The sequence below is a fragment of the Hakea prostrata genome, chromosome 2 (genome assembly GCF_041222555.1).
Source record: "Hakea prostrata isolate BN-2017 chromosome 2, UWA_Hpros_2, whole genome shotgun sequence".
Classification (NCBI taxonomy): Eukaryota; Viridiplantae; Streptophyta; class Magnoliopsida; order Proteales; family Proteaceae; genus Hakea; species Hakea prostrata.
Window position 1 is genome coordinate 32,296,956 of NC_142601.1, and position 24,862 is coordinate 32,321,817.

At 38.5% G+C, this 24,862-nt stretch overlaps 1 protein-coding gene across 3 annotated transcripts in view; it reads right to left on the bottom strand.

Moving 5' to 3' along the window:
• Positions 1 to 8,814: 8,814 nt before the first annotated feature.
• APG10 (Aldolase-type TIM barrel family protein) overlaps positions 8,815 to 24,862 on the bottom strand; it is a 75,587-nt gene continuing 59,539 nt past the window's right edge. Inside the window, exons 8-9 of one of the 3 annotated variants that reach the window (XM_089144537.1) lie at positions 23,157 to 23,205; positions 8,815 to 9,576 (exon numbers count right to left, since the gene is read on the bottom strand). In XM_089144537.1, the coding sequence (XP_089000663.1) occupies positions 9,400 to 9,576; positions 23,157 to 23,205 (226 nt within the window). In that variant the 3' untranslated portion in view covers positions 8,815 to 9,399. The remainder of the gene's footprint in view (positions 9,577 to 23,156; positions 23,206 to 24,862) is intronic. The other 2 variants (XM_089144536.1, XM_089144535.1) reach the window with 2 other exon arrangements.

Consider the following 24,862-nt stretch of genomic DNA (forward strand, 5'->3'; position numbering starts at 1 on the left):
GCTCGTAATAACCCGTTTTTATAACATGTTTTATAGTTGTACATTAAATATTGTTTGAATCTTCATATTCCCACTAAGAAATCGGTATGGACAATAAAAAAAATTGAGCATGAATTCAAAGATCAAATAGTCATTTTACTACTTGTAAGAGACAATTAGAGGGATTTAGAATGGATGCCCAATTTAATGTATTAAGCTTGATTAAATTGAGTAAATACTTACCCAATCCAGAGATATTTCTTTTGCATATCAAACTAAATACCAATAAAAAAAAAAAGAGACAGATTTCATAAAAGGCGAAAAAAAAATCTACATTCTCACTGAACAAGAACCCAACAATCAATCATAGCACAAGATGGAATTCAAAAGGGTTTTTGGTCTCAGGATTTGTTTCTGGAGGACCATTCGGTGGAGCTTGAGGGATGAGCTTGCAATCTCTGCGTTACTAATTAATAATTGGGTTCTTGATTTCTATAAGGTGGGTGGGTTTTCTACAATGTGGAATGGCTTAAAATTTTTTAATGGAAATCGACCAATAACAATTTTGCTTTACATGGAATTTGGTTTTTGTTGCAGGATGCTCAACTATTTATTTTTGTTCTTTTTCTTGCATATCATAAACCGTTAGTCAACTCGAGTCTAAACTGTTAATTAACCCAAACTCAAACCACACTAAACCAACTGGCCTGAAATTGTTATTTTGCTAACAAGCCGTGTTTGGACTTGGTGCTTTACAGCCCAAAACTATTAAACCCAGTCCAAAACCACCCCAAACCACACCGTTAACGCCACTAATTATTTGTGGTGTCTCCGTACCAAGGTTCTTGCTTCCTTTAAGCAAGGGTTGAGGCGTCCATCCAAATTTTATCTAGAAAAATCTTGGATTTCCTGAAATGATTGACCGCTTCATTATTCTTAGCGAGATTCACATCATTACAACATCAATGATGCACAAAAAGTAAAAATGTGAAAAAGATTAATGCTTATGGAATGCAAATATTGCAATGAAATGATGTTCACACTATTTAGAATGCTTGATCGAAATGTATTGTGAAATAGACTTGAATATTTTAATTATTTTCAATCTTGTTTGCAACATGCAATTGAAAACAATATGGAGATTGCAATGTAGTCTTTACATTCTAATGATACAATAAATGAATATGGAAAATATAAATAAAAGACCAAAAAAAAAAAAAAAAAAAAAGGAAAATATAAATAAAAGACAAAAATGAATTTTGATAGATGACAATGTCTGACTAGCACAGCTTCTGTAATGAGTCTTAAAACTTGCAAGTACAAAAATGGGAAGACTTGAACTATACATTCTAAAATGGAATGACCTAATCTAAATCGACAATTGCAACCTACCGAGTATTGGACAATCGTCGATTTAGATTAGGTCATTTGGAGGTGAGGGAGAGGATTGAGCCCCATGAGAGGATGAGAGAGAGAGAGGAAGAACCTTCTCGTGGTTTAGGGTTTCTGGTACTTGGGTTTTGTCGTCAAGAACTTGCAAATGCCCTCTTCTCTCCACTTTCTCTGATCATACTAGTTCCATCCTTATCTCTTGGTTTCTAGTTTAGGGGAATTCTTGCAGTACTCAGTGTTCAAATCTTTGGTGTGGTCACATCAGGTTTTCATTTATGGGAAGGGTTTTACACGAAGGTGCAAGAGCAACCCGCTGGTCAACCTAACCATGGGTTCCTCTTCCTGGTTTTACGCATGCCTGTCTACATGCATGTGGATATGCCTTACTGCTGGCAGGAGAAATGGCTCTTAGTTTGCATCGCCGTATGGAGGTGGCGAGTGCATGCAAGGGGTGTGACTTCTAGGGTCATTGATAATAGTTTGATTGATGTTTTCCCTTATTGCAGTTTTCAGTTTACAGCGAAATAGAGTGTTTTACACGCTCTGAAGGGATGCGATTGGAGTCGGTGCTCCACTTATTCTTCTAAGAAGCTGAACGTTTGTATTCTCCCATACATTGATGAAGTGACATCTTTATTTGCTGTTCATCTGCATGGCAATATTCATGTCTTCCAAATCTGCAGCGCTTCTTGGATTCATGTAGCTGGGCCGATACTTGCGACAGATGTGGTGCTTTGCAACTTTGTCGATGATGGTGTGTCTATTTGCTTTCTTATTTATGATCTATTGGTGCTGGCCTCAGAGACACTACTTTGGGTGGTTTTCAGGGCTGAGGTTCCTACCGTTACAACAACCTCTATCATCCTCTACTTTCACTCAGGCTCAGGTGTACAAGTTATGGCCATGTACTCAACCTCTTGCCCTTCTTCTTCTTCTGCTTCTCTTTCATCGGATCGGCTAGCTGCAGATTTCGCCAAACTGGAGTTTCTAGTACGCCCTCCTACAAAAGTTGCTCTTACTGAAGGCAAGCTGGAAGACATTCAGGAACGTATCAAGTTTACCCTTGTGGGTTGGGTAGTAGATGGTATAATGATTACTCTATATGATCTCACCAATTTCGTCTACCGTGCACTGAAAGAAGAGAACTTCGAACTTGATGGGTATCATCTTGTAGAAAGAGCTCATGATCGCTTCACTATCACCTGTAGAACGGAGAAGACCATGCATCTTATTTTATTCACTCAGCCATGGAATGATGGAACTATAAGGGTCATACTCTTGTATTTCAGCAGTGGAATTCTTCGATTCCTGTAGCTATGATCCCCTTTCATTATGTGGTGATGTGGGTGCATATCTTAAAACTACATTGGCATTTTCACGACCATGACATCCTAAATCTTATTTTCAGCAAAGTGGGTTATGTACTCGAGCTTGAAATTCCAAAAGGTGATGGTGCTCCCCCCTTTGCACCACCTGCAGGAGTCCTAATCCCCTTGAATCAAGATTTGGTCTCTTCGGTCATGTTTCAAATATATGTTACTGAGGTCATTTCCATACATTTTGCATATGAACTTCGACCTTCTTTAATAATGCTCTTTCTGTCTTCGATTAGCTCATTCAAGCAAAGTATGTCAATTATGGCAGATTCCTGTTAGCCAGTCAAGCTCATCCTCTAAACCACTGGATCTGAAATATACCATTCCTCTGGTGGCCATTCCAGCTAAACGTAATGGTTTTGTGAAGCGAATCAAGGAATTATATGAACAAGTATTTACAGGATCAGTCCATATGGATCCGAATTTATTTAATGGCCCACTACCTCATGACCATGAGGAAACTATCAAAATAAGTTTCCTAAAATTGGCTCTGATCTTCCAGGTTAGCTTTCCCAAATACTTGGAGGGTACCAACCCATCAGCAGCACCAATTATCCGGCCATGCAGGACTTCGATAGCTACTGGTCCATCAATGATGTAGGATGCTGAGATGCACTTCACTATACATCATCTCAGTCCTCCTAATACTTTGCTAGAATTTTCACATTCAGGCTCTCCCAAGTCATCTCTGGAGACAATGACGCCCTACTCTCCAACCCCGGCTCCTCCATCCTCTCCTATAGATGATTTATCAATGTCAAAGCCAATTTCTGCAGAAAATCTTCATGCTCTCATCTTGGCTAATTTTCCCTCTTCCAGTGCTTCACAAGAGAAGGGAAAAGGTAAGATAGTTTACAATTATGTGGAGTTACCTTGTAAAAAAAAGCTGGAACTGCATGAACTCCCCAACACTGTAACACAAGATATACATGAGATGGGTTGGAAGAAATCCAGAGTGGATGAATCGGATATTTTCCTAAAGTGCACTGAGGCGATGATGGCCAGCCGTGAAGGGCCATCCGAGGGGAAATGAATGGTTTAATGTTGAATTGTAGAGGATTGGGCCGATCCTCTATACAAAAAGAAATGCATGTTGTAGTTAGAAAGCACAGGCCCTCTTTTGTTTTTCTTTTAGAAGTCAAGTCTGTTCAAGTTGACACTAGTATACTTTGTAAAAAGTTAGGGTTCTCAAAGTGTGTCTCTGTACCTCCTAAAGGAAGAGCTTGTGGTCTAGTGTTTTATTGGTGTGACAATATTGTAGTTGATGTGGTGTGGTTTTCTTCGTGGTGTGTTCATCTTCTTGTTGGTGACTCAACTAATCTATGGCATTTGACTTGTGTGTACTTAAGTTCGCTTCCTCATATTCATAAGTATCAGTGGCAAACCCTATCGAATCTGGCATCTTTCATAGATAAACCTTGGGCAATTGGTGAGTACTGGAATTCGTACATGGCTTGTGACAATCATCAAGGGGGTAGGCCACTCTCTTCTATTGATTTCCTTCCTTTTCAGTCCTTTGTCCATGAATTTGGATTGCTAGAAGTTCCATCTACAGGTAGTAAATTTACATGGTCAAACAAGCAAAAGAACTTCCATCGTATTGAGGGACTTCTGGACCAGGTTGTTTGTAATATGGAGTGGTTTTCAAAATTCCCTGAGGCCAAAATTTCGCATGTTTCGGTTGCCCACTCAAATCATAAGGCCCTATTTATGCAGATGGTGCCCAAGACGGGTTTTCATCACAGGCCGTTCAAGTTCGAGATTTTTTGGACTCATGAAGATACGTATGCAGCTTTTCTTCATCAATGATGGGCCATTCCGGTTAAAAGATCTTCTACTTACACTTTGGCAAAGACATTATCGAGGTTATCCTCCTCTCTGTGTAGCTAGAATAAGAAGACAGTGAAACGCCTCAAATTCAAAGAGGACGCTATCAGAAAATCTATTGTCGCTCATGAAAGTGTAGATCTGGTTGATAGGTTCAAGAGTTGGTATGTGAAGGAGTAGAGAAGAGTGGATATACTAAAATGATGCATGGAACCGCAATACCCGCTATTTTCATCAGAGTACCATGGTACGCAGAGCAAGGAATAAGATCAAGCAACTTAATCATAATGGCCTAACTTTCACGGAACATGGAGATATAGCTCAGCATTCAAGCAACATTTTCAGCAGTTATTCTCTTTGGTCCATTCTATGCCCTCAGACTCCTATTTTACACCCATTGCTAATCGGGTTACTGAGAAGGATAAAGCATGGCTGGGTCACCCTTTCACGACAAAGGAAATTAAAGAGGCAGTCTTTGATATCAATGGCTTGAAATCTCCCAGTCCTAATGGGTATCCAGGACTCTTTTATCAGCATGCATGGGAGTTCATTAAACCGGATGTGGGGGCGATGATATTCCAATTTTTTCACGTAGGTACTTTTACTTTATCTAGTAATGCAACTTTTATTTCCCTCATTCCTAAGACTAACGCTTCTCAGGCAGTGGGAGAGTTTAGGCCAATCAATCTATGTAATACGAGTTATAAAATCATCTCAAAACTTTTGGTGAACCGGCTGAAACATATTATTCCTTATTTGGTATCTTTTCATCAAAATGGTTTTGTCAAAGGGTGGCATATTCAAGACAACATTTTGATAGCTAATGAGCTCCTTACCAAAATCCATCAACACAAAAACAAAAAGACAGGACTTATGGTTTTCAAGCGTGATATGAGCAAAGCATATGATAGACTGGATTGGGGATTTCTTCACCAAGCCTTATGGTCTTATGGTTTTCCATTTGCACTTTACTAGTTAACGAATCCATTTCTGGCAGCACTCCCTCTAGGGGAATTAGGTAGGGGGATCCTCTGTCCTTGTATCTTTTTATTCTCTGTGCTGAATTATTATCTTCTCACCTGGAACTCACAGTTACGTAGAGGAAATTACATGGCATTTCTTTAACACAGGGGGGTGAAAGATTATCGCACCTTGCTTTTGTAGATGATCTAATCCTATTTGGTCAAGCCACCAAATCTAAAGCTAGAACTTTCGGTCTAATTATTCAACATTATTGTTCCCAATCGGGACAGGAGCTAAATTTTCAGAAAACAAGGGCACACTACAGTCCAAGCACATCAGCCAGTATGAAGTGAACTCTCTCCACCCATTTTCATATCACTCCAACGTCAGGAATGGATATATATTTGGGCATTCCTCTTATTGCAGGGAAATTGAAGAAGAAACATTCTGATACTCTAATAGCAAGAGTATCTAGGCGTCTGCAAGGATGGAAAACTAAGCTCCTTTCTTCTCCTGGTAAAGTGGTACTCATACAATCTACCCTTGCAGCCCTGCCCTCCCATTTTATGTCTTGTTTCAAGCTTCCTACGGCTACATTGATGGAGATGGGAAAATATATGAGAGCTTTCTATTGGTCCAATGGCGAAAAACAGCAAGTTCACACTGTGGATTGGCACACGATCTGCACTCCAAAATCGGAAGGTGGGCTAAATGTCAGAAACCTTCATGCTTTCAACCTAGCGCTTATGTCTCAAAAGGCATGGGAGTTACTTTAGTCCCCATCTTCTCTCTAAGGACGCCTTATGTTGCACAAATACTGCAAACACAATCCCTTCTTAGAAGTACAACCTTAAGCTACTGATTTGTGGGGTTGGCATTCTATCCTGATGGGCCGAGATTTAGTAAAACAGGGAATGTTCATGCAGTTAGGCAATGATGATCTCATTAATCCCTGGACTTCTAATCGGATTCCTGATACTCTTCCAGATGTGGGCTGTAATCATTTTGCCACCAAGGGTCCTACCAAAGTTGCTCAATTGATCGATCAGCGCACTCATTCCTGGAATCGGGATATCTTACATACCTGGCCTAGCCATATGGTGGAAAAAGTTCTTGCCATTCAAATACCTCATTTGGCTTTGGCAGATCGCTTTGTCTAGTACTGGACTTCTTCGGGGAATTTCTCAGTTAGATCAGCATACAGACTTGCCTGCCCACATTTGCATAGTTAGCAGGATCAATCGGTTGCCCCGCCCTTATGGGGGAAACTTTGGCGATTATAGTTCCCTCCATGGGCTCTACATTTTCTCTAGAAATTATTGCATCATAAACTCCCTACTGCTGAACTCCTTGTCTCTCGAGGTTGTTCTTGTTCTTCAGCACGTTTGTTCTGTGGGGCTCAGGAGACATCTCCAATCACATTTTCAGTCACTGCCAGTATGCAAGGCAAGTATGGAGTGACTTACATTTCCCTGATTTGCTTACGGCTAACTCGATCATGGATATGGTTAAACAATTTATAGCACTCGCACAGAACAAAGATGACAATGACAAGGTTCTCAACAATCTCCTTGCCTTAAGGCCCCTTTGGAAATTCTATAAAGCGAATATCAGCCGGCCACACTTCTCAAATATCTCATCTTAGCTCTCAAATATGGAAGGGCCTGCAATTTTATATTTCACCCTAAGCTATGAAGCTCGTTCCTCCCACCGCTCACGGAGTCATAAAATGGGTAATTCCTCATCCACATATTACCAAAATTAATGTTTATGTCTCCTTATTTAAGGAGAAACGCCTCGCTAGTTTTGGTGGAATTGTGCGTAATTATTTGGGCAAGATGTTGTTTGGTTTTGGGAGTGGTTCTTCAACTCAAGATGTACTCACTCTTGAGGCTTTAGCCATGCGGCAGGCCATGCTTTGGACCAAAGATTTCAAATTGCTTTCAATAGCTCTCGAAAGTCACAACCAGCACTAATTGCCATTCTCCAAAAGCATCCTATGGAGGCACCTTGGAAGGTTTTTCCTATAATCTCAGTTATTAAAAGGCTGGCAGACACTTTTGACTATATCTCTTTTACTCATGTGCTTAGGGAGGCAAATTCAGTGGCAAATGCTTTGGCCAAGGAAGGGGCGTTACGCAGAAAATTTTCTTATACTTGCACACACACCCTGCTCATGTTAGGGGGTTAATGCTATTTGATGTATTATCTATAGGTTGTAATCGCGGTTTCTCTATCTAATAAGATTTTTCCTTTACCAAAAAAAAAAAAAGTACTGGGCCATTTGAGCCTTAAGACTTAGGAATGGAATGTAGTAATAGAAACACATTAGGCTGAGATTAAAGCTAAAGCCACAAGGCACGGAGTGTACCTTATTTGAAGCTGAAAAATGGATTTTTTTTGTATATTTTATTTTAAGGAAAGACTTTGAAAATGGATACTATCAGAAGCAATACTACGATTCAGCAAAATTGTTTATGTCCACGCAAGAAAACTGTAGAGCCAGATATTTCTCAAAAACCTCTCTTCCAACTCTCCATCTTAAAAAGTGGTACCAGTTTGCTTGTTCACCTGGCTTTTTCCCTAAAAACAATGTTTATAAGAAATCTCAATACCGTAATTCCCATATAATTATAACTCTACCCAAACATTGTTTTTACAACTAACTCAAAACCCATTCTAATTACACTTATAGTTTTAACTCTAATTACATAGGTCCGCTGCATAAAAAACATTCAAACCCAAGATTTCTCATGCATAACATGATTGCATTGAGCTTTTGAAGTTCATTCCCTTGCATTACCAAAGATGATTAAATATATTACAAAAAAGTCTAAAAGCATTATAATTCAAGCCTGGTAATACTGATTGGAAGCTTAAGAGTACTTTATCTTCTTTGTCTAATCTTATCCTATATCTTTAAGTCTAAAATATGAATTGTGTATGCTCACTCCAGATCTTCTTCCTAGAATCTTGTGTATGTTTTCTCCTAGTGAAATTTGATGAAATGCCATCAAGTCTAATTTATAAATTTATTTAGCCACAAATTTTTTGTTATCACATTACTCGGTGTCTAATATACGTTCATGTACAAGGATATTTTCCAACTATCACAAACCCTAACAGGGTATAGGTTTTATAGACTCCACGTGGCCCTAGGTATTAGGGTAGTGACAATTAGGGCAAAATTTGCACCCAACCAATGATCGTTTGAGAAGTGTGGTTATTCCGAAAGTTGTTGCATCCCCCGTAGCCATGTGAAATACCAATTATACACTTCCAATTAAAAGAACCAATTGACACTCAATAGAAGTGATCACCACCTGCCACATGATAAATTATTCACCAAACCTTTCGCCAATGATTCAGAAAGATAACAAAATTGAGAATTTGGGAGAAGTGGGCAAATTGCTACAGTCAACAGCTTTATTTGTTTCAAGGTATCCCTTCTCTAAGAATGGGTGCGCCCAAATAAGCCTTACTGACAGGCTATGAGAAAAACACTGAGAAATAGATGCCTTAACACCTGCATGCTAAGCTGAAACTGACGAGCACTTCAGTTAAAGAGTAATAGGTTAAGACCGTTTTTAGTAGCCAAATTATTCAATAATCTTAAGCTTTTCACTGTTTCCAAAAGATAAAGAAAGCTTGGACAAATGAAACTGCAACTTGTTTCTCCTGAGAAAAACGAGGAAGATAGACCAGATCTGGGAGCTATATAAGTCTGTTATGAGTGCATAGGTTGTTCGACTGAGTGCATTGGCAGGTATTTGAAGTAGAACAGTGCCGTGGCACATCCAAGGATCTCTCAAGCCTCAAAACACTCTTCATGGCTGTTGGGTGCATGCATTCATACACCCCGCTAAACTTTCAAGGTCTGCTGCTTTTTGTGCCAAGTGACGACATCTTTGTAAGCCAAGTTGCCACCAAAAATATCCAAGGAACTACCGACAGTAACATCCACCCGTCTCATCCCTGCCACCTTTATCTTTTCTAGATCATCCATTGTTATAACACCACCAGCATAAGTCACTGGAATCTGAAAGCAAAGTAGAATGAATAAATTTCTTCAGCGTATAAAATAGAGCAAATTACACATGCTCCTTAGACTTGCCAAAGTTTAATTACACCATGGAAAGCTAACAGCATTAGTTTTGAACCTGGAAAGACCATAATACCCTTAAATCTCTTAATACGACTTGAAATGACCTAAAAACACTTGCACATAATTCTCTTATACTTAGAACCCAAGTTGAAATGGCTTCTTCTGGATCATTTACTGCGCTCCCAAGACCATATCCTAGCAATCAGGGTTTCCTACTGACTTAATTTAACATTCAGCTCTACAAGCTATTCATTTGGTTCATAATTATAGTTGGTTAGTATCAATCTCTCTGTTTCTTCTTTCAATTCTTAGTCCTCCAAAAATTAAGGTTACAATTTCCATCCCCAATATGTATTTAACTTGTTTTACATGAGCTGATTTTTCAGTGAGATTTCAGATTTAGACTGCAAGTTTGGATTTTCCCTTTCCTATCTGTTTACACTTATGATCTTCTGGCAAACACTTCTGCATCTCAGCAATCAGAAAATCTCCCATGTTTTAAACAGCCATTACAAAATTATTTCCATCATTCTCTGTGTAAAAATACGAAGATTGAAAAAAAAAAAAAAAAGAAGAAGAAAGAAGAAGAAGAAGAAGAAGAAGAAGAAGGAAGTCTGAGGAGAACCCATCCTCCCACGGCTGCATCACCATCAGGCATCAGCAATAACATAAGAAACATCGAACCAGAGAAGTACAAGTATACATCAGGTTCTCATTTTGACCAATCTGGCTTCTCCTTTGAGGGGGAAAAGAAAAAAAAGTTGATTTTATCAAAAAATAAAATTGGTATTGTCCAAATATCTAAATTGGGTATTTTGGATGCTTGATTAGTCATGACATCATTATTTAACCACAAAACTAAGTTTCAGGGGTACTACTCATAACTTTTGACAAGTTTGGGGATATATGTTTAATTTGCTCTGCAAAATATAACAGTGTTAAGCATTTAGATGTAACATATAAAGAATTTGTCAAAGATATAACTTCTATGTGCAAGATGACCAAGGATAAGGAATTAGACTTTGTGGATGTGAACCAAATTCTGAGGTTTAGTTTGTTGAATTATGCCCTAGAATTAGGTTCACTCCAGGATCCACTCTCTTGAGAACCAGCAGTCTTCCACACCTGCAGGTGCATTTGATTGAAGCATTCTTGGAAACTTAAAGGTTTACAAGAGTCAGTAGAGGCCTAGAAGAGTTCGGCCAGGCTTAGGGTTAAGGAACTTAAGTTTTTGAAGCTTAAATCTTGCAGTAACTTGGATTTCAAATCTGGGTTTAGGTTTAGGTCTAGGGTTAGGTTTAGAGAATTTTAGGGCTAATTTGGGGTCAAGGGTTCAGTTGCCACTGTTTATATTTTCAGGATAGGATTTATAAGTTAGGGCTTAGAAATAGGGTTGCAGGGTTTTGTTTGGGCTAGGAAAGGGGGCAGTTGTTGTCATTTATAATTAAGTTTATTTCTAAAGGGTTTGGGTTGGTTTGAAACTTCTTACTTGGACTAGGACTCTTATGGAAGTCAACTAGGGTTTGGACTTGAAGGGGAAGTAAGGTAGGTATAGGAAATGCTAATCCCAAGTGGTTTTGGAGTGTAATTTGGGTTTATGTTGAACTAGGGTTTAGGTCTAGAAGTTGAAGATGGATTGCAAAATTTTAATGAAGAAGATGAAGTGCAGGAAATTTTCTAAGTGCTAGGTTTGGTCTTTAAGGGAAAATAACAGTACAGATGGGGTAAGGGTTAAGGTGCAATGCAATTAGAAAGAAAAGGGGAGGTAATGTGGTGGGAATTAGGGAATTAAGAGGGGAGGGGTGTTGCTGCTATCATTGGGAAAGGGAAAGGGGTTGGGGATGCTTGTGAGTGCTAGGGAGATAGGAAAGGAGATTGGGAAGGGGCTGAGGGTATGTTGTACACTACAAAATTAAGGGTAAAAATGTATTTTCTCATAATTTTATAACATTTGTTCAAATTTGTGCACAAAATAGATGGAGTTCTATCTCCTAGTTTTTTTCGAACTTACCAAAATGTACTCTCCCATCTCTTGCTTCCAAATCTTTCTCTCTCTCTTACCCCCAAAAAAAATATAATGAATTAAATGCTACAAAAAGGACAAAAATCAGATGCAGGAAAAAAAGAAAGCGAAACTCTATATTTCTTGAGTTTGTTTATCTCTTTGGAAATCCTCAAACTCAAATGCTCCTATATATTCCTTTCTATTGATAATTCTTATTACTTTAAGCAATTAGGATCCACATGATATTGGATTTAATCAATCCTCTAATTCTATTTTTCCCTTTTCTGTATATTATTGCATTTTCTATACAATATTGTCTTTCTACAAATATATTTGTATTTGTTTGAAAAATATACATATATACTACAATCTGCATAATTAACATACCAAACCTATTTTTCGTTATTTAATCTATTATATCTACTAGTAACCAAACGATTATTATTTATAATTCATAACCTATTATCATAATCAATTATTCATTAATAGGTCATAAACATAAATATAAATTATTCCAAAGAGAGCCTAAGAAACATGAGTAGTTAAATGGTTTTAAATTTACATTTGACTTTGTATTAGGTAGAGGACAAGACAAACACTCCAACAAATCCAAGAGTGCTTAATCAGATACGTATTGAAGGAGTCATGTACCAAGCAAAACTTATTTGGTGTACGTGAATACTATCATAATTGATCTGAACAAATATTCTTTTTAAATAACAAGCCAAATTAATAAATTAAAGCACTATGACTACTAGCCACATTTTATACAATTCAAAATTTATGGAATAAGATAAACTCATAAAGAGCATTAGAAGTTGAAATTTTCAATTACGGCCAAAACTCCAGTTTATTGTTCTTGAAATAGGGGTTGACTTCTATTATTTTTTTTCCTATTCTTGTCAGATTCAAACAGGGGGTATTCCTATTTATGAATAAATGATATTTGGTACAAGTGCGTGCCAAAACGTGATCCATTACTAACTAAAGCAGTGCAAAGCACTAAGGGTGTCACAACTCTATGAACAAATTAACTGGCATTAGCAAGGCTGGATAGGGTTTGAGTTTAGCCCTCAGGCAGCCTGGCCCTATGTGCCCTGTGTTGATTGAATTAAACTGTTGGGAATTATCATTTATGCCCAAAGGGCAATTGGGTCATTTTGTAAGTGGGCAGTTACAAGAGGATAAATAGGTAACTGCCCCTTCCTATCTCTCGTGTGTGCATGGGTGTGTGCGATGGCCATCTCTTGGAATGCAAGAAAAGAAAAACGCAAAAGCTTGTGTAGCTCTCTCTCTCTCTCACTCTTGACTCGATCCCTCTGTTGGACCACACATTCACAACGGTACTTGGGTTGTGAAATATATTCTCCTTCCTTATGATCGAGAATCATTCAATGTCAGATTTTGTAGAGCGATGATTTTGAGGGTTCGATCAGATTCCTTCTTTTACAATTGTCATATTATGGAACCCTGAACCCGGAATTATTGTTGCCCGATTCTCGCAACATTGGCATTAGAGCACCAAGTTTTTTGTTGCTCTTGAATCTTTTTTCTATTTGGTTTTCTGTTAATGGTTGTTAATCGATGGATCCAATGGGATACAGAACCCTAGACAGTTAACTAGTGAATGCATGATCCATTATATTTGTTTTGTACGAATGAGTGGATAATTTGTTTTTGTTCTGTGAAATTTCATTCAACCATCATTATAGAAGAAATCAGTAGGGTTTTTAATGTGCATTAGATCTCTTAGTACATGAAATAAATTATTTATAATTTTTTTTGGGGAGTCTTTCATGTGGATTTGATGTCCTAAATAATGAGAATTGAGTATCCTATCTTGTGTGGACTCTGCGGATCCATTTTTGGGAAAGACGAAACAGAGATTTCCATCCAGATGGTGCGCCATCTCATAGCTGACGGTGCACCATCTAGTGACGGAGTATCGTCTAAGCCCAGACGGCACACCCTATAAGTAGGTGTGTGTCATAGAGGCTCAGATGGACTGATCCATTTGAAGAGATGGAGTACTTCATCTAGGAGACGGCAAATTGTTTAGTGCAGACGGTTATCTGTTTGGACATAAAAGCCATACAATTTGAGTGAATAGAAGCCTGACAGCCTGAGTGACATCTGGGCATCAGAAGCCTAATAGGCCGAGTGAGAGCTACTAGGGTAGAACTGTTCTTTGTGAGCCACCCTATAGTGTGCGCATAAGCGGGAGTTTGCATTTTTTAGTTCGTAGGCTTATGTAACATAATTTATTCTTTTTTTTTTTTGGGTCTTTTAATAGTGAAATCATGCTTCTAGTACGAAATGAAACTATTGTGGAGAACCTATATGGGATTTGCATAAGAATTGGATTGGATGTTTTGGCATTTCTTTTGGTTCAAATGCTTATTCTATAGGCTAACCATGTTAGTGTGATTTTCTTGTTGCTTATGTTTTATGCTAGAACTTATTCTTGTTTACTTGTCTCTAGTTGATATGGTTGCTACAAAGAGTATTTTCGTTGATCTCACTAAAGGAGATAAGCTTAATGAGATGAATTATGACCATTGGCATTGTAACATGCAATATCCCTTGGAAGAGCAGAACATGCTGGAAGCCATAAACAACACTATGTCTCTACTTCAGGAAGGTAGCTTTACACAACATCACAGGTACCTTGAAGCCTATAATCCTTAGAAGAGAAAGGATTGGGTAGCTCATATCACGATACTGAGCTCCATAAGGGATGACCTAATGCTTTGGTTTGAGAAGTAGTGGACTGCAAAGTCCCTATGGGAGGCCATTAAGTTCCAATATAGAAAGACTTCCACTATAAGGGGGCACTACCTTGACTCACTTTTGATGGTCATAAGATGCGCCAGGGTCATACCATGAGGCAACATATAACCGCAATGTCTAACATGATAAGTGAGTTGAGTGCATATGAGTGCCAAAAGATCGATGAAGAGCAAGTCTCAGCGGTCGTCAGGTCATTGTCCAAGTCTTAGGAGCATATGAAGGTTTTCTTGACTCATGCGGATAATGCTAAGACGTTTAACCAAGCTGTCAAACACTTTGAGCTGGAGGAGGATCGCATGTTGGTTGATACCCCTCACATTTAAGTATTTTTTTTGCTGAAGCTAGCACTAGCAAAGGTGCGGGTTTTTAAGAGCAAGAAGGATAAAGCTCAACAACCCAAGCAAGGCGACAAGGGTGGCCCCAAACGTTCTAGATGGACTAGAGGTGGCAAGAACAAATTATAAGCGATTTGCTCAATTGTTGAATTGCACTGAGTAGAAGGTATATAGTTCGTGTTATCCTTTAACTTATGTTACAAGCACTACGATATTAGCTGAGTTAACTCTTTTGTGGAATGTTGATTCATGTGCAACCGAGCACATAACGAGGGAATGTTTGAGTTTGTGGAATATTGTCGCATTCCAAAGCAGCAGAAGAATAAGCATGGAGAACACCACCAGTATCTCCGTCTTTGGCATTAACATGTGCAAATTAGTTCTACAGGGTGGCCGGACATTGGTGCTCCATAATGTGTTGTATGCTCCAGATATATTGCAAAGTTAGGTTTCCGTTACTATGCTTCTTAGACATGGTTTTAGGATTGTTTTTTAGAACAATTCCATAGTTTTGTATATAGGTGATACTGTTTATGGTAGTGGTTTTCTTCAAAATGTTTTTATCATATTGGATATTATGGACGATTTATCTAATTTTAGTAGTGCTTTTGTGTGCTAAGTGTATTGAATATTGATTCCATTACGTGGCATGCTAGACTAGGAGGGCATATTGGCCTAGATTGGATGAATCGATTGGCAAGGGAGGGCTTATTGGGCTAAGCTCCCCTATCTGAGTTGCCAACCTGTGAATCATGTCTAGCTAAAAAAGCAACAAGAAAAACCGTTTAAAAAGGCTTTGAGAGCCACTTTTCCTTTAGAGCTTGTCCATTACGATTTTGTGGACTTAGGAATGTGCGTACTAGGAAGGGACAAGCTTATTTCATCAGATTTATAAATGACTTTATGTGTTATGGTCAAATTTATATTATTTCTCACAAATCATAAGCTCTAGAATGCTTTAAGAAGTTTATGAGCTTGATTGAGAATCAATTAGATAAAATGATTAAAACTCTTAGAATGGATAGAGGTCGGGAGTACCTCTCCAATATGTTCAAAGAGTTGTGTGATGAAAGAGGGATATCTAGGCAACTTACTATTCTAGGCACTCCACAGCAAAATGGAGTTGTTGAGAGGAGGAATAAAATGTTGCTAGACATATCTAAATCCGTATGACATAAGCAAACTTACCGATCTCTTACTAGGGAGATGCTTTGCTAACTGCATTTTATATCCTTAATAGAGTTACAACTAAATCAATTCCTTCTACGCCATATGAGTTATGGATTGGAAGGAAACCGGATTTGAGTCATATGCATGCATGGGGATGCGCAACATATGTTCACTCTACCTCTCACCAATATGGAAAGCTTGAACCCCTAGGGAGAAAGTGTACATTTATGAGATACTCTGACACTCCGAGGGTCATATCTTTATTGGATTAGATGAGAATAAGAGAGAAATGGAACTTAAGTTTAAGGACACGACATTCTTGGAAAATGATTTTCCATCTCTTGTAGGTGTTAATAAAGAATCATTTGGAATTCTTTGAAACATAAGATAGTGATCTCGTCAATCTAGGGATGCAGATTTTGATAGTGTGCTTGTCGTTCATCTAGAAGATCCTAGTGGGAGTACTGATATGATATCTCCCTTAGAGGGTGAGCAATGTGACTTGCACTTGTGCTGCAATGAGTGCAAACTAGTTACTCATCGACGCTTCAACATTAAGGAAGGGGCCTTCATGGTAGCTCCGAATGAAGTCGACTGCGAGGGAATTGAGATGACTCCAGTTGATGAGCAAGAACCGAAGTGCTTACAGGAAGATCTCGTGGGAACGAGCTTTAAAGAAAGGCTGAAAGCTATAAAGGAGGAGTTAGCGTCAATAAGAGTTGACTTACGGCTTAGCCGAAAGGCTATTGGGAACAAATGGGTTCTCAAAAGCAAAAGGAAAGTGGATGGATCTATTGAGAGATTTAAGGCTCGTTTGGTAGCTAAGGGTTACACTTTAAGGGAGGACGTGGATTATGAGGAAACTTTTTCCTTTGTGGTCAGGTTTGCCTCTATCCGCCTTATATTAGCCATTGTTGCTCAAATGGACTTAAAGTTTTACCAAATGGATGTAACAACTACTTTTCTCAATGAAGAACTTGAGGAAGATATCTAATGGATCAACCTTAAGGTTTTGAAGCCAACGGGCTTCAAAGGACTAGAGCGCAAAATTTTCAGGCTTAAAAGGTCCATATATGGTTTAAAGCAAGTATCTAGATAGTGGAATATTTTCTTTCACCAAGCTATTTAAAAAAATGGTTTTTGCATGCTTGAGGAAGATCCCTATGTTTATATTAAGAGATCATCTGCCCGGTGTCAAGATTCTCAGAGATAGGCAAAAGATATTACTGGGTTTATCTTAAGAGACCTATATAGACAATAATTTGAAGAGATACCAAATGCACAATTGCAAACCGACAGATAGTCCTGTGGAGAAAGCAAAAATGGAAAGAGTCCTATATTCCAATGCTATCAGTAGTCTGATGTATGCTATTGAGTGTACTAGACTAGACATTTACTATGTAGTGGGTTTGGTTAGTTGGTATCAATTAAACCAGAGCATAGAGCATTGGCAACCAGTTAAGAGGATATTGAGATGTCTCAGATGAACGAGTAACTACATGTTGTGTTAACAAGGACCAAATTTGCAATTGGTTGGCTATAACGATGCCATCTAGGCCGGAGACATTGACCAGCGCAAATCAACCTCTGGATATGCTTTCTTACCAAATAATGGAGTCATTTCATGGTGTAGCAAGAAGCAAACTTGTATAGCACTCTTGACCATGTAAGCACAGTATGTGCATAGTTGTCAAGGCGTCGCCTCGGCGTCTGGGCTCCTTCGGAACGCCTCAAACTGGAGTCGCCTTATTTTTAGGCAATAAGGTGTCCACTTTTTTTTTCTTTTTTAAATAATGAGAAAGATGCCTAATCGAAGGCATATATTGAAATACTTATTAGATTCCGATTGTAAAGTATCTATTGTTTGAACCTATATGCATATGTATAATGACGCTACATGTGATCAAATGTTGAAATAAAAATAAAAACAAACAAAATCGAAAGAGAATAAGTTCTTGACTTAAGTTTCACACTCTCACTCTAATCCCTAATCTCTTTCTCTCTTCCTCTCTTCTTCTCTTCCATTCCCACGATGACACTCCGGCAAGCAGTGGCCAGCGACAAACAACTTCTTCTCTTCCTTTCGTCTCACGACTTTTTATTTAAGATCTATTATGTGTGGTTTGTAGTATGTTGGATGACTTGAGGTAATCTAATATTAGTTTTTTTTATTATTATATAAGATATGATAGATTTAGAGTGAATGAGATGTACACTAAAAATTTCACTTAAAACGCCTCAACCACCTCAAAAGCGCCTCGGAGGGTGCCTCGTCGACTCATCGCCTCAATTAGCCTAAACCGCCTTGCATCACCTCGTCGCCGTGACAACTATGAGTATGTGGCATGTTCTACTGTAGTACAAGAGGCTATTTGGTTAAGGAGGTTCCTACGACATACTGAGCTTGTGTTGACATCCAAAGAGCCAGTTTTAGTCTTCTGTGATAGCATGGCAACTCTTGGTTATGTCAAGGACCCCCAATATCATGGTAAGACCAAACTTATATAAGTGATATATCATCTTGTCAGAGAAACCTCCAGCCCAAGATGTTTTTGTCTCTTATGTTAAGTTCTTCGGCTTGTGTAGATTGTGATATGTACTTATATTGGAACTTTCTTATTTTAGAGTATATGAGTTCTATCCAGCCTTATTTTTCCTTTCTTTATGATTGTGTTGTTTAACATAAAACTTGATATGTCAATAAGCATGAGAATGGCTTACCCACACAAGCATCCGCCTCTGGCACTTTAGAAGCCAGCGGAGATGAGATGGATTGTGAATGACTTTGTGTAGAGGACCAAAGTCGATTAATAATTTAGATGTCGCCTTCATTTTGGAATTGAGATGAGATTCGCTATGGTAAAGAGAATCGACATGAATGTTCCCACTATTTATGTAGCCTATAGAAGCCAAGGTGCGAGTACTTTATGGGGTATTGGGGTAGCGATAATAAAGGAACTCGGGTTAAGCGCAAGTGGTGCAACTAGACAATAACCCCTATGGTGGTTGGGAGAGACATACATTCCATAGTATATAGAGTGTTCCACCATAGCACGTGTGTCATACTACGTGTGCTTTGCGACCATTGGGAGATGAGAGAATGGATCTTTGCTCCTTCATTGTGTGAGTCTTGGACTTTGTGGTCCATTAATGTGCTTAGTGACTTTTGACGTATCATGTAACAAGGGGTTTGATGTGGCTACTTTCGGATGTTAACTTGTGGTCATGATTGAATCAATCTAAAGAGGCATCACTAGGAAAGCAGTCAATCCCAAATGTAGTGGTGATCTAGGGAAAAAGGAAGGTTTGATTCTAAAAAGTGTTTGCTGGCACCCATGGTAGAAGACCTCGCTCTCTCGAGCGATCTCGCCACCTTGAAAAAGAGAGATCTCGGTCGAGATATACAATTTTTTTGCGTCAACTCGGTGGGTTTTAGGGTCCCAATTGGGTTGAAACTTGGTATTTAGCTTATTTAAGGCCTTTTGAACACGTTGGTGGCCTTGGATTTGTTAGAAACAACCCTATGTATGATTTCTAAGTCTACCCATAGTGTGAAACTGAAATGTAGTAGGATTAGGGAATGCAATGTTATACAACATGTAATATAGAACCTTTAAGAGCATATAAATGAAAAGCAAGTATATCAAATGCATCAAATAATTTAAATGTTATCAAGATTCCATCCATATGAGTATCACAATCTCAATTTTCAAGAATAAAATAATTATACAACCATTAGAAGTTCTATATAAGTCATTAAATCATAAATTCATAAGACAAGTAGAGAATAATTGATCTTCCTTGTTGTAGATGTGCTAAGAGTAGTTGCAAGTGAAAATTCAATCAAAATCTACAAAAAAAGGTAAAAATTGAGAGTTCTAGCGAGATCCAAGGCGAGATATGGTGAGATCTCGAGCAAGATATCCCAACTCTCTGATCTCGTCCTCCATCTCGTCTCGCCAAGGTGAAAAAACGAGATATCTCGCGAGATCTCCCACCACGCTAGCACCAGCTATAGTAGTTACAGTAGCAAGCATTTTAAGGACAAGAAAGTGATCTATCAGAGGGATCGAGTGATGTATCTTGGGCTGGCCCCTTGAAATTGGGCCCAAAAATTAAATCAAATAAGACATTCAAAGCTGGCCGAATACCCTAGGGGTATTTTTGTCATTTTTACGCCCCCTTTTGGGGCTGAATATGGGTCTTAATAGAATCCCCTCAATCCAAGGGTCAAAGATTTATCTTTATTTTTCTATTTGAGTTAGTAGTTTAAGAATTACAGTCCATTTCAGTTAGAGTTGAGTTTTTAGGACAAGGTTCCTTAATTTTAGAGTCCAGTTTGAGTTGCAATTGGATCTCATCTGTAAGGAGAACCCAATTTGAGTCAGTCTCCTTAATTTTGTGCTATAAATAGCCTCTTTCTGCATTGTAATTCTCAGTTTTGAGTTAAAGAAAACAATAAGTTGAAGAAAGACTTGAGAGAAGTCGTGGGATCCCTGGGAGGGTGACCTGCAGCTGGGTAAAGCTAGTGTTTTCTGTAATTTTCAAGTTGTTCTTCTTACTTCCAGCATTCAAACAACAGTAGCAGCTTTATTCAAGTTTCCAAGTAAGTTACAGCACCTTCCCCTTAGCTGAACCCTAAAGACCCCCCAAACCCAATCGCATCTAGTTCCTACCCCTTCCCCTTCATCACAAGACCCAGCCCTTCCTCAAACCCTAGAATCCCTTCCACCCTTTCCTTGTCCATGGCTCCACTTGCTACTCCCACTAGGAAACCTTCAACCCAGCCTTGTTTGAACCCCTTTTACCCTCATCAGAATCACACAAACTTATAGATCATAGTCCTAACATTGTTACCCAAAAACTGCCCTGTTTCTGGACTACTTGAAAAAAAAATGCAATTCATCTTCTTCGTGAAGCAGAATCTGCAGAAAGTCCTAAACTCCATACTTCAGCCACTACATCTCTGAATCTGTTTCTGAACTGCAGGTTAGTAGCATTAGAGTTCTGATGTGCAGGATAGCCACCCATTCCTCAACCCTAAACCCTAGCTGAATTCCAGTCAACCTAAGATTTGAAACTTTAGAATTTTGAAATTTGAGATCTTATAGAATTTCAGATCTGAATTAACATTCCCAGCAGCTTACTGACCTCTAAAATCCTAGCTGAAACTCTCCAAGAAATGCTAGTTGAGTGCTTGCTCTACTGTAGAAGATCCTGGAAGCTAACCCTAAATCCTAGGTTACATCATCAAGAAACCTTTTGTCTAGGGAGTTTGAATAAACCTAGGACACTATGGTATACTGATGCATTTTTTGTTGTGTTTTTGGGTGATGCCACCATTCTGGCCTGCTTGGGAGGGTTTCTAGTTTGAGGCTCCCGAGTGTAGGTATATCGGCGGTTGCACGACCCATTTAGTAGTATGATTTGTGGATGGTTTGGTGTTTGGGATATAAGTGGTCCATGTATTTGGGATACAAAGGGAAGAGATCATGAGATGTGTATCTAGGATATATATGCAAGTGTCTGCGACACATTTTTAGAGAGAATGACACTTGCCCTTGTGCAAGTGGGAGATGTTGGGAATTATCGTTTATGCCCAAGGGCAATTGGGTCATTTTGTAAGTGGGCAGTTACAAGAGGATAAATAGTTACCACCCTCCCTCTCTCTTGTGTGCGTATCGGCTTTCTCTTGGAATGCAAGAAAGGAAAAGCGTGGAAGCCTGTGTATCTCTCTCTCTCACTCTTGACTCCATCTCTCTATTGGACTGCACATTCACAATGGTACTTGGGTTGTAGAATATATTCTCCTTCCTTGTGATCGAGAATCATCTGGTATCAGATTTTGCGAAGCAACGATTTTGAGGATTCGATCCAACTTTCCGCTGCATATTTGAGAATCGTGAATCCAGGTCAAAGACTTTCTTTTGCTATTTTTATATTATGGAACCCTGAACCTGGACTGGTGCCCGATTCTCCGAACACAAACTAAAAACATATATGTTAAGTTTAAATTTATGTTTAATGTCATGACTTTTGTCTTATAGATTGGGATATAAATCACGCAACATGCTTGTCATGAGTATATATACCATGTTAAGTTCATGTCGTATGATGTCTTGTTGACATCATATCAGGTTGGTGGCACTCCTCATGGGCATTCCAACCTTGAAATCTGCAATCTACAGGAACACCATTTAATGGGTTGGAATAAGCATATTCAAAATCCAGTGCTTCTAAATAAGAGTGTCCATGTGTTAAATTGACGCTCTTAAATTAATAAAGGATAAAAAGCTTGCTTAGAGGTCAGGGTCAACTAGGGCCAACCCGACCCTACCAACCCTATTAGGACATGTAAGGGCAGGATGGGCTTGGAAAAACCTTAAGAAGGTAGGTTTGGGTTGGGGATTCTTAGGCCCTGGCAGGGCTAGGTAGGGTTTGGGTTTACGGTTTAGGTCCATGGAGTAGGGCTAAAGTTTAGGCAAGCCCAACCAAACCGGAGCCATTGACACCCCTATAAGGGTACCCTACAACAAGATGGTACCCACTTTGACCCCTATAAATAAGCCTAGATGCTTAAGCAATGCCTAAGCAATGTGCTGACCACCATGGTGATAGTGAAGAGGAAGCAGCAACACTAGTGGTGGTCTTGGCGGTGGAGTTTTGTGAGGTTTCACATTGAAGATGACAGCAAGGGTAGAATAGTACTTTGCTTCATAGTGCTTTAGTATAGCCCATAATTGTCATTCTACATACATATCTAATAGTATCATCAGCTGTTAGTAATTCAATAAAGGTGGGTGCAATAGTAATATCACCTAAGTATAAGGGGCGTCTATGCCTAGACAATACCTATATCATGGGCCCCTAATAAAGACACATGAGATCAAAGGCCAACATATACATAATGCAATCCAAAGATTATCTCGTTTAGGTGATTTCTCTACATCACTTTGACTAGAGAGGAAAAAAAAAGATTTATCTTCGTCACAATCCATCACCCAAACCAATTAAGGCACTTCAGCTATCATGAAGATAGAGCACTTGAGTGCTTCAACATTAACAGGAGACAGGTTCAACTCACGTACAGATACATTAAAGAGCAGACTTTGGTTCTCTATTGTGAAATATGGGATGGAGCAGCCCAGGCTCACTACAATAATATACAATATGAACATTGAACAACATCAAGGAGACAATCATAACTTACATACCGGTGAATGCTGACCAAGTAAGGCCACAAGTTCTTCATCAATTCCTAGCCTGTAAAAAGCATGTGGCTGCAATTAAATTCCTTTGAATAAGACAAAAAGGTATATAGCAGCCTATGTAAAATTCAATCAATGTCTCTATTAGTAAGGGAAGAAACACTTTCAAATAATCTGAAAATTAGAAAACTATGAATTCATCAGAATCCTTTAAAGAGGGATAAGGCAAGATCTAGGATTTGGTAACCTTTGTTTTGGAGCATATTAATAAATCAAAAGAATTCTTTTAGAAATCTTACATAATTCCATAAGAGGGAGAGGTGGTCTCAAGCTGAACAGAGTTGCTTTAGCAGCTTTTCCTGGATTCATCGAATTTTTTTTCTTGCTCGAGTTCTTCTTTTATCCCTAGAGGAAGAAATGATGGACCATATTCCTTGTTTGTTTCCCACATCAGCAGCTATTTGATAAGGATTTTTTTTATTTTTTTTTTAATGCATATTATTTTGAGTAATAAATTGGATACATTTTCATGTTTTCGCATTCGTTTTGTATCATTTTACTCTAATATCGCATGCAAATGAGCATTAGATGCACCAGCCAAATATAAGTAATTTTGGTAATTTATATTTATCCTGGTAAATACTAATTCAAATTTATCTATGTTTGCAGTGAATCATTTTACTACTTTGACTCCTTCAACAATAAGGATTCCCGTTTTTGGGTGTGCCTTGTCCAGTTTCGATCAAGTCCCTCATCAAATGGTCATTCGACGTCCAATCGGGCTGATTTTTGGACAGGAGCTTCATGACTTTTTTATCTTTAAATCCAACAGTGAGATTGTGCATTTGAGCTCTCGAAGTAATGCGATTTGTATGCCACATAGACAAACGAATTTTGTGGTTCAGTCAAATTAGGAACTCTGAGTTTGATTCAAACTACGTCAGGAATCATATCCCATATAATTTAGGAAATCACTTTATAAAAAGGGAGCATACTCTAGCAAAAAAAAAAAGGTTTTTTGGTTTTGGAGAATTGCAGAGCATGGTGGGAGATCTCGCGAGATCTCGCTTAAGGTGGTTTTTCCACCTGTTTAGGCTGTTTAAAAGGCCCCTGTCTCGCTCGACAGAGGCATATCTCGCCTCTCTCTCGCTACAAGGCCATGTTTTGCCGGAAAAGTCATTTTTTGGCCGGAATTTGTTGGGGATTCAACTTCAAAGCATCATCAACACATCTACAAGAACAGATTCAAGCATATTTCAAGTGATTCAAGCCTATTTCAAGTGATCTTCAACAAAGGTAAGATTTTCCCCCAAATTTGAATTTTTTTCAAAATCAAAGGTTTTACAATGGGTGTGTGAGTGTGGTATAAATATATATTGATGATCAAGCTTTGATTTACACTTTCATGGAAAAAAATTTAATTTTCTGTTATTATTATTATTTTTTTTTTGAATTTTTGTTATGATATTATATTACTAGATCAGAATATCATTTTATATGATCATATAGGATCATGGTGTCCTTTATTAGTATTTATAAGACCTCAGAAGCTAATGAAACTATTTTAGTAAAATTCAACCGTCTCAACTCCCGAGCAATTGCACCAAAGACTCGAGTTCCTTTTCGATTTCCTTCTTGATCAATGACAACTGCAAAAAATTGGTTGATAAATGAATCCCAATTTGTTGACTATTACTTATCAAATCCTGTTC